Source organism: Meles meles, chromosome 10, assembly GCF_922984935.1.
Source record: "Meles meles chromosome 10, mMelMel3.1 paternal haplotype, whole genome shotgun sequence".
Lineage (NCBI taxonomy): Eukaryota > Metazoa > Chordata > Mammalia > Carnivora > Mustelidae > Meles > Meles meles.
Genome location: NC_060075.1, coordinates 5692854 through 5705712, shown reverse-complemented (window position 1 = coordinate 5705712; position 12859 = coordinate 5692854). Strand labels below are relative to the sequence as shown.

Here is a 12859-nt window from a genome sequence, read left to right as displayed (position 1 = left end):
CCCAGCCCCGCTATTCTAGGTTCAGCAAATGTTATGTCTCGCTGTACCTGCTTGCCCTCCCTCGGTCCATGCACCCTTCCACCCCATTTGAAAGTAAGTCGCACATATTATGAAACTTGGCCCCTATATATTTTGGTTTGCATTTCCTAAGAACGTGGATATTCTCTTCATAATTCCAATACCATCACTACAGCTAAGGAAATCAACATTATTCCCCTAATATATACAGAACATAATAAAATCTCTCCAATAGACCAAAAATGTCTTTTACACGTTTTTAGAACCAGATTCCAATCATGGTTGATGCACAGCCTCTATGCAGATAGCCTGTATCCCTCCCCGAGAACAGTTTAATCTGAATTATGCTTTGGTCACGCACAAGGCCCTCTCTTCCCATCCACCGGAAAGCCTGGTGTAGAGGAGAGACGACCAAATTGGGGTTAGATTTAAACTTCAGTCCCAGCTCTTACGCCATATAAACAGAGTGATCTTAGAAGACTCCCTGACCTCTCTGGATCTTACACTCACTTCCAAAATGAGAAAGTGCAACTAAATGGTCTTAAGGACAGATCAGACTCCCAATGAATGTTTGATTCGATTCCATTAGGAAGGGAAAGTATCTCTTACTATCTCAGCTCTGGGTATCTGAATTCTTACTGTCTGTACCCAGGAGCGGAGCAGAGTCACACGAACCCCTTGTTACCTGCACTTGGGAACCAATCACACAGACTGAATTTCCCTCAGTATCTGGACCCTGGGACAAAGGGATCTGACCGTCAAAGGGGTTCCTGGGTTGACTGAGCACCTACCAGACAGCCGTGCCGATGGCGTCCGCCGTGCCGGACGTTACCGAGAATACAAGGGTAAATGACACGTCTTGGATTTCGGAATGAATTAAGTGGGGTAAGAGGAAAGAACCCTGAGGGTCAGGGGACAAGTGTCAGAGGTGGGGAAATCGGGTACCAGGCCCCCAGCGTGCCAGTCACCCTTCCTGGATGGCCTCCTCACAGACACGATCAGCAGCGACTCACTCTTACTTGAGGGTCAAACAAGAGAACGAGTTAAAAAGACCCTGAACGGTGTAAAGTACTGCCTGGATGTAAGTGGTGAATTCCAGAAAGGACAGCTGCGGTCCGAGGACAGCACGGGGTAAGGTGGTGGGTGCGCGCTGTCGTGCCGAGAAGGACAGGGAAGGCCAGGGAAGGCCGGGGACCGGCTGGGGGAACTGGAAGAGCCCGCCCCGCCCCGCCCTCCGTCTCACTGAGGGCTCAGAATCTGTTTTCTAGACAACGGGCAGCCAGGGACAGGTCTTCTGGCAGAGGGTGACACGGTCTGACGTGCGGCCTGAGGAAGTCGGTGACTGTGGAGAAACACCGCAGGGAAAATGGAGCAGGAGGCGGGCCGGGGCTACAGGCGCCTCCGCGAACACCACCAGCAGCCGCCAGAGGATGTGCTTTTCGGGGACACCTGCGGCCTCACTGCGGACAGGCCTGTAAGACGGTTCCGAACCGCTTCCGCGCGAGAAACAAGCCGTCACCTGCGCTCCCCGCTTCGGCCTACAGAGACGGGGGCTCGGGCCGGGCCCCACGTTACTGCCACGGTGACTAAAGCTCATTCTCGCTTCTTTTCTCTGTTTCTGTACCAGCCTTTAGCATAAAACAGAAACAGTAACAGACATTCACAAAGCGGTCTTCCCTCTACTCTGAACCGCTGTTTCCCCTACAGAGAGCCTGGGCCCCTCGTAAGCAGAATCTGCGCAGCAACCGGAGGCCGCCCCGGGGCAGGGGCAGCAGGCATGGCAGGGCAGGCGGGGTCCGGCCAACCGAGGGGACACAGGCCCAGAGGCCCAGGACTGATGGCCGTGATACGGAAGTTCTACAAAAGTGGTACCTGGTTTTCTTTAGCAGAAGATTCCAAAAAAGCTGCGTTCCAAGACTCTGCTAACGCCTTCCCTTCTTCATAACTGATCACCCTAGAGGAACAGGAAAATTCTAATTAACGCGCTGTGCTCTTTATTCAGAAAACACCCGTATTACCAGTGAACCGGGCTCCCCGCCGATCGGCCGGTTCCCCGTATTGCAGGAGAACGCTCTCCGCTCGGCCTGCCCATCTGCCGTGTGGGCTGCCAGGAGGCCCGAGCCGGGGAACAGGACAGACGGGGCCTTACGGGGGCCCCATGCGCCAGCAAGTCCTGGCGGTTCAGAGAACGTGACTTGTGTTTTCCAGCACCCGGGACACGGGCAGTTTTCAGTGAGCTGCACTGTGAGCACCCGAGGACGGGGCGGCCGTCGGGGGGCCCACGGCTCAACCCCGCTGCGCGCAGCGTCCAGCCTCCCCGTCCCCGGCAGGCTCTGCGGCCCTGTTCGCTGACCTGATCCTGACTGCGGGACTCAGAAACCATCTCCTGAATGAATGAATGCTTCTGTGGTCTCCTTGGAGTCCACTTGGCACAAACTGGTGGAAGTACCCGAAGCCAATTTCCTACCATGTTTGCTTCCTCTTTTCTAGAGAAAACACTGGTCAGGATGGGTGAGGTTTTATACTGGTCTTACGCCTGCTTGGGAAGACTCACTGCCGTATTTCTGAACCCCGACAGGCTACACCGAAGACTGTTCTCACCGTGAGAACAATAACTATGAAAGGTGCTTCAGTGCGTACCTCATCTCAGACTTGATTTTCTAAGTAAGTGATTATTCAGAAGTCACATACCTTTCCATATGGAGGTCTTTCTTATTCCCAACCAACATAATAGGTATTCTGGTAACGGGAGACAAAAAAGCCACAGGAAACTAGTCAGTGCCAGACCTCACTGCTCGGAAGACAGAACTAGAACGAGTGCATCTAACAGGAGAGAGAAACTGTCGCTACTTACTGCACTTTCCCCACCATATCCAACAATTTGCCGTGAATAACTTTGATCACTTCAAAACTGTAAAAACGGAAGCATGAAATCAGACATCCATTTTAGTGTTGGGGTTTAAAAATGTTATATAAGGTTTATCGTGGAAAAATATATACTGTCACCGACTCACCATTTTAAGATAAAATAACCCGAATACAAGGAATTCCTTAATTCTTTCCTACGAATCTTTTTTCATGTGTGCATGTATTTGACACCGAGTAACCCTTACTGAGAATATTCAACATGAAATAGGTGAGCTATTTAAATGGCAAAGTCTAACACGTGACTGACAAATCACATAAACACAGATTTTCATCTCTGAATGACATCTGCTAGAGGGTCCTAGCGGTCAGCCCGGCTTCCACATTAATATGGTGAAAACACACAAAAACGAAATCAATTTATGTAGTAGTTCCCATTTCCATTAGCAGAAGCGCCCGGATCACGTGCAATCACTATTTATCTAGGCAGCTAGAGGGAAGACATACAGAGTTTTTATTCTATCCGTGTTAAGAGAACGTCTACTGGGATTTTTCCCCCCCCCAACAACCTGTTTGCTTCACAAGACAATCACTGAAAAACATTTAGCCTGGTAAGTCTGATTGTTACTATGACTGATTCCATCACGATCCTTTAAAACGATGAAGGCCATCCAGCCAGAGCAAACAAACGAAGGCAGCAGGAGGGAATCCTACCTTTTGATTGATGTCACAGAATACACAAGAATATAGCCATTGATATCTATGGAGTACGTCTGAGGAAAGATGGAGTATTCATCCTGTGGGAGACAAAATCATTCCATGTGAGTAGAGGTCTTCATGCAGCAGAACAAGCAATCTATACCCAGAGTTTCTCGCATATGACCTGGCCAAAGAAATAGAAGGAAACAAAAAGTGGATTAAAATATTCTTCTAGAGGGGCGCCTGGGTGGCTCAGTGGGTTAAGCCACTGCCTTCGGCTCAGGTCATGATCTCAGGGTCCTGGGATGAGGCCCCACATTGGCCTCTCTGTTCAGCAGGGAGCCTGCTTCCCCTTCTCTCTCTACCTGCTTCTCTGCCTACTACTGTGATCTCTCTCTCTCTGTCGAATAAATAAATAAAATCTTAAAAAAAATAAAAATAAAAAAATAAAATATTCTTCTGGAAAAACAGCCTACGCACTCAGGACTTATTTAAGACCAAACCAGTTTGAGGCTGATAACTGCTTTATGCCAACATCTGAAAAGCGACTCTGGCTATTCTAGGACTTTTGGGGAGAAGGCTAATAACTTTTGCAACTCCCGGGGAAAGAGGATGGAAGGAATGACAAGACAACAGGTCCTGTGATCTTACAGGAGGCGAAAGTACTAACAGTTCTTTTATGGAGAAAAAGGCCAGAACCTTAGATCTCATGGGAAATTCATGAGTGCTTCTGGTTTATTCCATCAATCTGTACTTTCCTATCTAAAACTGTTATGTCCTCACGAAACCTATTCTCTGCGTGTGAGTCACAACGGCCTGAGTGCCAGTCTGTTGGTCATTAGTGGGCTGTCCCCAACACCTGAGAGGGAAAGGAGAGAGGAGAAAATCAAAACGCTAGACCCACTGTACCCAGACTTTTGAGGATCAAATGAGCTATTTAGTGACCAAGTTTAGGAATTAAAAACAAAGGTACACATTATGTAACCATGTATCAGTACCCAGTTTCCATAAAGCAGTTTAGGAAACTTAAAACTCAGCTCTAGAACATTAAAGCATCCTGAGAGTCCAGTAACGACATTGCAGTTTGCCTTAGTACACGCCACTGGCTGGTATAAAACATTTTATTCTCTGTCAAAATATAGTTATCAACATGCCGCGTATCCCCCAAGGACTATTACAGAAAATCAGGTCAAACCATCATATCAAGTACCTGTCTCTGTTAACTTTGCAATTCTACAGTACGGTTACAACGAATGTTCACGATGGCTCTGAATTACTGCCCCAAATCCTTACTATTTACCATTGTAATAAAGTATCTTTAAAAAATAAAAACCAAAGGAAAATTGAGTTTTATTCTAGTTCTTTGATATCATCAATAACATCATCAGTCTTTCGTCAGAACACAGCACTTCCTCAGGGCTCACCACATCCGCAAAACCTTTGTTTTCACTGTCAGTTTCGTATTAGTTCCATTACATGGAGTTCATTTTAGTGTTAAAGTTTGAGAATGCATTTTTGTTAATGGAATAACACGTCTTTCCACCCAGACTAAAACAAAATTCCGAATCATTGTAGTCACCAGCTGAGCTACGGTAGTACGCCCAGAGTTCAAGTCACCTTTTCCCTGAAGAGAAGATGTGGAAATAAAGAAATGAGTCATACTTCAGAAGCGTGGTGCAAACAGCCGTCAGAAAGTATCTCGGGGGAAAGCACCTCCAGCTGTGACAGCAACCAAAAAGGACAAAATTCCTAGGCATAAACTTCAGAAAAGCGTACAATCCATCTGGAGAAAATCATAAAATGCCCCAACACAGAAAAAATGTGCGTAAATGGAAGAGCGTGCCATGGTCCTCGGCAAGAATGCGTAGGTCATCGAGGTGTCCATTGCTCGACCCTAAATTGACATGTGAGTGTAACTGAACCCTGATAAAAAGTGTATTTTTCGGAGAAACAGCAATTGTAGAAGGAGCTGGGTGAAACCACAAAGCTACTTATTTAATTAAAATGAGCACTTACTACTTGGTAAGTAAAGCAGACTGAGTAACCTATGAACACCTAGACAGACGGGAATTCGGTAAATGCTAGTACTGGCCGTTCAGCTCAGTGAGGGAGTGAGGGTAAGAAGTGACGCTCACCGAAACTGTGCGGAAGCAAAAGCAGAAGCATCTGGGGGGTAAAAGAACAGCTAAGCTGATCTCTAACTCACACTTGAGCAAAAGTATATTCTAGAGGATTTAAAGATTAAAAGGGAAACCATATGCGTAGTCAATGGGAGAATTTTTTTTTTAAAAGATATTATTTATTTATTTGCCAGAGAGAGGTGGGGAGAGAGAGCGAGGGAGCACAGGCAGACAGAGTGGCAGGCAGAGGCAGAGGGAGAAGCAGGCTCCCTGCCGAGCAAGAGCCCGATGTGGGACTCGATCCCAGGACGCTGGGATCATGACCTGAGCCGAAGGCAGCCGCTTAACCTACTGAGCCACTCAGGCGTCCCAATGGGAGAATTTTTAAGGACAATATCAGTTGATGGGGGACCCGGGTAGCTCAGTTCGTTAAGCGTCTGCCGGCTCAGGTCAGGATCCCGGGGTCCTGGGATCGAGCCCCACAGCGGGCTCCCTGCTCAGCAGGGAGTCTGCCTCTCTCTCTTCCTCTCCCCACTCATGAGTTCTCTTTCTCTCTCTCAGAAAAGAATAAATAGCATCAGCTGAAAAGAGATTAATAAATTCGACTATATGAAAACGAGAAAGTTCTTTATGACTAAAAACCTTTCAGACAAAACCATAGACTGAAAACAAACCAAAAACCTAGCAGCTCACATCACATAAAATGCTGATTTTCTGCACAGTATCAAGGGGTCTCTCAAACCAGGAAGCAAAGACGGTCCGCCCCAGGGGAAAAGGGCACAGCACACGGACGGGATAACTCCCAGAGAAGGAAATACAAATGCCCTCAAACAGGAACATGTGCTCAAATGCCTTCATCAGAAGAAAGACACTGAGTAACCAGGATACTCTCTTTCACCTAGTGGACTGGCACGTAACAAGAGATCTGCTAAAACACTGTGCCCACCGGCGTGCAGATGAGCGAGCGAGAACCGAACCGCCGGCGGAGGACGCAGCCCACCCGCCACCAGAACGTGCTCCTCCGCGCATGCGCGCACTGTCGAAATCGACATGAGACACTGATCGCTGCTGTCACTGGTGGCAGCAGGACTGGAAACCACCTGCGTGTCGACCCATCGTCAAAGTACGCTCAAAATACGTCAAAGTACGTCAAAGTAGCCGAACAACAGCATATTACGTAGCCATGGGGAGGCAAACCGGGGGTGCACGGACGGCTGCGGAACCACCTCTGGGGGGGAGACACGGTGATCCATTACTTCTCAGGTGAAAAAGAAAAAAAAAAAACCACCAATTCTATTTGTATGTTCACGTAGAGAACGTCTGGGAAGCACATCCTAGAAACGGTCCCGGGGCTGCTCTTAGCGGGGTGGAGCTAATGCCCCCAGAGTGGGAAAGACCGAAGCTTTACTATTTACCGTTTTGTGCTGTTTTATTTCTGTAGCATGTGCATTCAGTACTATTTTTAAAAGACTGTACTTAATACCCTTTTTTTTTTTTTTAAAAAGGGGGATTTGACATTATAAACACGACTCCCACTGAGTCACTTGTCACTGAGTCTACTTAAATTAGGTCCAAACAAAATCTCTCATGCAAACTAAAAATAATCGACTTGTAGTTAACCATGTTCATCACCATCCCTTGCCGGGCAATGAAACCAGCTACGATATAAACTACTAAGTAAACAGGACTTGCCCGTTATGTGCTGCTACAGTTTTACCCCTAAAACGTACACACCATGACCGAATGCGCTCTAGATGGCGGTGACAAGATCTGTCCTTTCTTCATCATCTCCCCTTGCCACTGGTGGCCTCAGCCCCAGCCCAGAGGAATCCAATTGTAAAAACGGCTCTCGGAGCAGCTGGAAATGTGACATCTCATCCAGTTGCTCCTTCTACGTGGTTCTACAGAACCACACGGCACAAGGCGACGCGCATGTCGCATAATGACAGATCACAAACACGAACATAACGTTCCATTCCACAGTCTCCCAAATGGATGCAGCCTTGAAGAAAACTACGAGCTGCAATGAGAACAAATTATTCAAGGCGGCTAAATCTGGAAATATTCTGTGCAAAAATTACCTAACTATTCCCGTCTGGCAGTAAGAGAACCCACAGGAGCAAGACAGGCAGAGCCAGTCACTGACCTTGCCGTCCCTCACACTACACACTCTGAGATCCCTGCTTCTTTGTGTGTGTGTGGGGGGGCGTCCTTTATGACTCTATCATTAAAGCAGTTAAAGGCACGTGATGCTCCAGTGTACATTTAGGCTTTAGAGCAAAACAGAGCCCTAGAAGAACACATCTGTTTTGATAAGGAGGCAACATAAAGGAATTTTCTCTCCGGAAAAATGTGTTTTTTTTTGTTTTTTTAAAGATTTTCATTTATTTATTTGACAGAGAGAGAGAGCAAGCGTTTAAGTAGAGAGAGTAGCAGGCAGAGGGCAGAGCGAGAGGCAGATTCCCCACTGAGCAGGGAACCTGATGCGGGACTCGATCCCAGGACCCTGGGATCATGACCCGAGTTGAAACAGACGCTTAACTGATTGAGCCCCCAGGTGTCCCTGGAAAAACGTTTTCAAGGATGGCGCTACTGCAAGTATAAGCAACACCTGCGCTGTTCCAGTCAGTGTCTTGTCAACATCAGCATCAACTTGCCATGCTAGGCCCTGCTCTGGTCTTAAGAGCATCGAAGATCTACAGATAAGGGGCGCCTGGGTGGCTCAGTGGGTTGGGGCCTCTGCCTTTGGCTCAGGTCATGATCCCAGGGTTCTGGGATCGGGCCCCGCATCGGGCTCTCTGCTCGGCGGGGAGCCTGCTTCTTCCTCTTTCTCTCTGCCTGTCAAATGAATAGATAAATCTTTAAAAAAAAATATTTAAAGGAAAAAAAAAAAGATTTATAGGTAAGGACCAAACCCCGTGAAGCTCACGTATCCACTCTAAACCGAGCGCCAGTCCTATGAAGGCAGGCACTACGTCACTGGTTTACAGATGAATCTAAGGCACAGAGAGCTTCGTAACTTTCTGAAGATCACCTGGTTAGTAAAAAAAGCCAGGATTCAAGCCCCAGCAGAGTGACTGCAGAGCCCATGTTCCCACAACTCTGAAATACCAGTCCTGCTTCTGGCCTCCAACAAAATGTATTTCTACAGTGATTTGCCAATTTATATCCTCATCCCCACTTTCCAGAAGCTTAATGAAAATTCAAAACGAAGATATAAAAAGCAAACCCAAATCTTGATAATGTCAGAGGCCCACTAGGAACGACGTGGCCGTGTTTCTTCACCCAGGACACCATCAGTTAACACCCACTGTCCCAGCACGGTTATTACCGGGCTCCCTTCACTCTTAGAAGTGTCTTGTTTTAGGCAATCAATTACACAGTCATCTTAACCATAAAAGATACAAATTCTGAGAATCCAATACAATGTCTTATCCCGGAAAGTTTTCTACAGTAACTTCTAAAATAAGCTGTGTCCTCCACATCCTCACTCCCCGATGGAGACTTCTACTGCTCCCCTTGTTCCTTTCAGCTCCAGACCCCCTTTCTGTCACTGGACAGCTACCCTGCAGAGTAACAGCCTGGGACGGCTCAGCTCTAAGACAGCCATCATGAGGCCTGACCACGAAGGCCCATCACACCCACCACCAGGGGGCCTTTGTACGGGGAACGAAGGGGATCCGTGGTAGATCTCTGTGATACCCACATCCCATTTATTTTCTTTGAAGCCTCCAGAATGGAAACTCCAGGGTTTCTTCTGTGCTCAAACCACCCCATATGGCTATGTTCCTGCTTCACTAGGGGGCTACACTTGGCTTCTATGTTCACTTGGAAACATCAAGCAGAGGGCGTCCATTCCGAACCAAGACAGGCCACACCACTCCATGTCTACCTCAATCTCCCCAGGCTCCGGAAGAAAAGCCTCCATTTGACACGGCAGACCAGGTCACACTACACAGCCCCCCCTGCTAGCCTGGTCCTTTGTCGACTTTAAGATGCGAGGAAGGACCCAGAGACCAACATCCCCACACTCTAGCAACTGTGTAACATGTTCAGTCCAACAGAAGTTTCTAGTAAAGGCTGGACTGGGGGGGGGGGGGGTTCAGCCATCAGGATTAAGGGGTTTCTCTGTACTCTTCAAGTTCTCTGAACTTTCACCTGCTGCTTCTAGTCAATTCCCCGAGTCTTCCATTCTTCAAATCCCTACTATGTTAACCTGTGAATACGGTGTTGGGTTTTTTTGGGGGGGGGGGGGGGTTTAATCTTTGGCAATCACCTACGGTCTACAAATCAAATCAACACTCCCTAATCTAGTAATCACGTGACCCATCTACCAACCGGCTCCTTTCTGCCTTATACTTTTCTCGTCTTTCCCCTGGAAAAGACGTACTTTTGTCTTTTTATTTATTTGACAGAGTGAGATAGTGAGAGAGAGAAAACGAGCACGCAAGTATGGGAGCCCAAGCAGAGGGAGCAGCAGAGGGAGAGGAAGAAGCAGGCTCCCCGCTGAGCAGGGAGCCCGATGCGGGCTCGATCCCACTGGGATCATGACCTGAGCCAAAGGCAGATGGCTAACCCATGAGCCACCCAGGCGCCCCTAAACTTAATTTTTGTCTTGATGTAGAATACGTATTAGAAAGGAAGAAAAAGCACTAATAGGATTCTGATACAGAATGCAAGTCTAGAAAATGGAAGTACACTGTCCTACGGTAAATGCAGACCTTCCCAATGCTATGAGTGTATTTCACACAATTCTAAAGCAGAAGAGCAAGTGAGTAATTTGGAAAAACCACCATAAGCGTCTTAGGAGAGCCTGTAAAGGTTCAGTCGCACATGCGCCACGTGGGGTTTTCTTGACATTGCTGCTGTGTTGAAGCGTCGACGGCAGGGCAAGGACTCCCAGACAGAAGGGTGGCAAGGAGATTCTGAGACCCTGGAGAGACTTACCTGCCCAGCTGTGTCAACAAGTTGAAGATGATATTCTTGTCCATTGACTGTGATCAATTTTGTGAAAGCTACAGGGGGAAAAAAGGAATGAAATATTAGTTTAAGTTGACTTTAGATCGCCTAAAGCTTGAACACTGACGACCCACTATGCAGAGTCCCTAATAAGTTCATGAAGAGATCCCGTAAAACAAAACAGAACAGATCAGCCTGAGTTTACAGACTCCTCCCCACTTCCGTTATTTAACTAAGAATACTGGCTGACTGATGAAAATCAAGGTTCAGTACGCTTTCCACTTTTTCGAAGGAACTGCCAGTAGGCGACGACTCGTCTCCTATAGAAGTCATCTGAGTGCTCATCTGTGGCGATGCCTTCCTCGTGTGAAAAAGCCAAACACAGAACATCAAGTCTGAGGTCCAGAATGAACCCCAAGCACAAAACTTTTCATTAATTTACAGGAAGTCTGGTGTCAGAGCACAATGAGCTCATATTAACTGCAGAGTCAAGAACTTTCAGCACATTAAAATAATTAACGATTCTATTGACAGATAAAACAGCAACGGAACAGTTCTGTGTGAGGCCATCATTCCCACCGAGCTTAAGGACGAAGCAATTTTGTGACGGCTTTTCCTTACCAAGGGGGGGAAAAAACCAGACTTAAATAACTTCCGGAAAAGTCAATTCCGAATTCTGAGGAGACAGACTTCAAACAAATGGAGACAAAAGAGGAAAGAACTATTAATAGTAACAGAGTATTATAAAGCGTCACCATCTGGAACCCTGACAACGAACGGGAACGGATGTCTTCTGCATCGCCGGTCCCAGCCACTTGTCTCAGACACGTGAGTCCTCCAATCTCTGGCTGCCCACTCGACTCGACCAGAACTGGGCAGCAGAATCTACTCCTTGCACAGCTGGGAGCGGCCCCACTGCTGCCCACGGTCTCCCACAGCCAAAAGGGAAAGCCGAAACAGACAGAAATATTATGAGAGAAAACTTGAAGTGACGAGGGGGGTGGAGCGGAGATCTCATCTGAACGCTGAGTTGCACAGGGAGAGAACGGGAAGCTCATGCTGGCGTCGTCACCTCCCACTGCAAGCAGGGGTGCGGGAAGCAGGTGAGCAAAAACCACCGACCAGGCCACCCAAGCGGGTTGCCCCACTTTTTCTCATTCTTGTGGCCTTGATGGGGATGACGACTTTAGGAATAATTAAATCAGATGAAAACCGAATCCAAGTGTTTCAAGACAGGGAGTACCCAATATACTCTGTTTTCGTCAATTCTCAGAAAAAATTCTGTTGTACTTCCCCCCCACCCCCCACACTGCAGCCTCCCTGAACTTGAGATGGCTCGGCCACGCTTTCCATCACTGTCCGCCAGGGGGCAGTCACGATACTCCCGTGCGAAAACCTGCCACTGGCACCTCAGTCAGGTAAGCCCAAAATGTGCGTTTCTGTCCCGGCGAAAATTAGGGAAGCAACCGCAGTGAGCATTAGATCTAAGTACCTGTGGTCACGAAATAGGATGTAACTGCTATGAAAACATCATTCATTCGCGCAAGAGCTATTTCTTGAGGACCTATCACCCCCGGGAGCACGGTTCTGGGTGTTCTTGAAATGCCGCGACTGACCTCAGTGAGTTTCCAGCCCTGGGGACAGACGGCGGACCCAGACGCTCTCAGGCATCCTCTCTGGGAGAGGAGCACCCGGGGAGGTCGACCAGCGAGTGACCCGTGCAGCGAGGAAGAGCAGGGAGGTCGGCGCAGCAGAGGCTGACAGTGGTGGGCAGGTAACCGGGTTGGGGAGGAGGCAGAAGGCCTTACAGCAGACGGTAAGGACCTCAAGAGTTTTATTCGCACTGTATGGGAAAGCGAGGGTTTTGAGGAGGGGAGTAAGCCGGTCTGATTTCTATTTTAAAGCGATCGCTCTAGCCCTGCTGTGGATGACAGAAATGGGCAAGAGTGCACAGAGGCCACTGGCGGGAGCCGGTAATACAGTGCCCGTATAGACTCGGGATCTGGAGACGATCTGGTGGTCTGGATCGGTGGGACAGAGAGGAGAGGAGAGCCAGGGTGGAATTCTGGGTGTGGTTCAAAGGTAGAGCCCAGAAGGATCTGAGACCGGCCGGAAGGAGGGTGTGAAAATGGGAGAGGCGGGATGACTCCGAGGTTTTTGGCCTGAGCAAGGAGATGCCTGAATTGGCATTTACCAAG

General features: G+C 48.1%; 1 protein-coding gene across 1 annotated transcript in view; it reads right to left on the bottom strand.

Annotated features, from left to right (window-relative positions):
• Positions 1–12859, bottom strand: part of RHEB (Ras homolog, mTORC1 binding) — a 42079-nt gene that overhangs the window by 3899 nt on the left and 25321 nt on the right. The window contains exons 3-7 of the mRNA XM_046020403.1: positions 10650–10717; positions 3598–3680; positions 2873–2929; positions 2710–2757; positions 1891–1972 (exon numbers count right to left, since the gene is read on the bottom strand). Of these exons, the coding sequence (XP_045876359.1) occupies positions 1891–1972; positions 2710–2757; positions 2873–2929; positions 3598–3680; positions 10650–10717 (338 nt within the window). The remainder of the gene's footprint in view (positions 1–1890; positions 1973–2709; positions 2758–2872; positions 2930–3597; positions 3681–10649; positions 10718–12859) is intronic.